Raw genomic sequence first — 1,271 nt, forward strand, 5'->3', positions numbered from 1 at the left:
CACCCCACCCCACCCCATCCACATATACACATCCGTACACACGCCACCCCCATCCCCAGCGACTGGGTCTCCACCTGGTCCTGTGTAGAATACACCTAGCAGGAGATCCAGGCAAAGAGGCAAGGTAAGGGCAAGCAAAAGGAACCACAGACAATCGGGGGGGCATGCATTTCGGGCATCGACCGCCGGCGGCATGTGCACCCGAACCGCTGACAGGAAGTCCGCGCACCCCGGATCAGTCGCTGGACAGGAAGTCCTCCAGCTGCGAAAGGGGCGGCTCGCTGGAGAGAAGTTGTGAAATGGAAGAGGGATCGAAGCCGTCGGCCGCCGGGAGGGAGTCCAGGCCAGCAGCCGAGGAGAAGGTGGGCGGCGCGCCCGAACTCCGGGCTGTCCGATAGAAGGCATCCGGGATGTCGTCCTCCGAGTCGGCGCCGACAGGCCGACCGCCCGGGGCCACGGCCGCCGGAGTGGCCCCCGGAGTGGCCCCCGGCCGAGCAAGCAACGAAGTCAGCCGGCCAACATGTGCCGGAGCCGCGGCCCCCAGGAAGGAGGGCTGAGAGAAGGGCGCGCTAAGGGTGTCCTGCTGGGTGGGCAGGGCGCCGGGGCTGTGTGCCTGAGCGCCGGGCTCCGACTTGATCGCCGGTGCCAGGCGGGCCTGCTTGGCGGGTGGCGGGGCAGCGGGCGCGGCAGCGGTGCCGGTGCCGGTGCCGGTGCCGGCACCGGCCGTGGCAGCTGTGGTGGCCCTCGCGCGCCGGCGCCCCGTACTCCGGGGAACATAGTCCTCGAGGTCCTCCTCGGACATGATGTCAACATCGGACTCGAGCTCGGACTCGGAGGCCGGACGAACGGCGGACCGGCGGGCGGGGGGTCGCCGCGCCGGGCCCCCGGTGGCTGATGCCTTTGAAGGGGGCGCTGCCGAGGCCGCCCTCGAGGGCCCGGGGGAGGCCCGGCCCTTCCGCGGCCGGGAGCCGGCCACTACCGCCCGGGGGGGCACACTCCCAAACCCCACCTCCGGCGCGCCCGCGTCACCGGGCAGCAAAGCCGCCCGGCCGAGAGGGTGTAGATCGGACACAACCGGCCGATCGAAGACGGCCGCCTGCTCGGCCGACTCAAGTGACTCGGCCAGTGCCAATGGTGTGACTGTCCCCTCGCGGAAGCCATCCGGGTCGCGGCGATACTGATCGAAGCGGCTGCGTTTGGCATGTTGAAGCTGCGGTGGCCCGGGGGAGGGGGGGGGGCATGCGCCGCCGCCTCTTGGCGCTCATCCGGGA

General features: G+C 71.0%; 1 protein-coding gene across 1 annotated transcript in view; it reads right to left on the bottom strand.

Moving 5' to 3' along the window:
* Positions 1-235: 235 nt before the first annotated feature.
* Positions 236-1,271, bottom strand: part of H696_00508 (double-strand break repair protein MRE11) — a gene marked incomplete at its 3' end in the record, with an annotated part of 5,624 nt that continues 4,588 nt past the window's right edge. The window contains exon 7 of the mRNA XM_009494380.1: positions 236-1,190. Within this exon, the coding sequence (XP_009492655.1) occupies positions 236-1,190 (955 nt within the window). The remainder of the gene's footprint in view (positions 1,191-1,271) is intronic.

The sequence above is a fragment of the Fonticula alba genome (genome assembly GCF_000388065.1).
Source record: "Fonticula alba strain ATCC 38817 unplaced genomic scaffold supercont2.1, whole genome shotgun sequence".
Classification (NCBI taxonomy): Eukaryota; order Rotosphaerida; family Fonticulaceae; genus Fonticula; species Fonticula alba.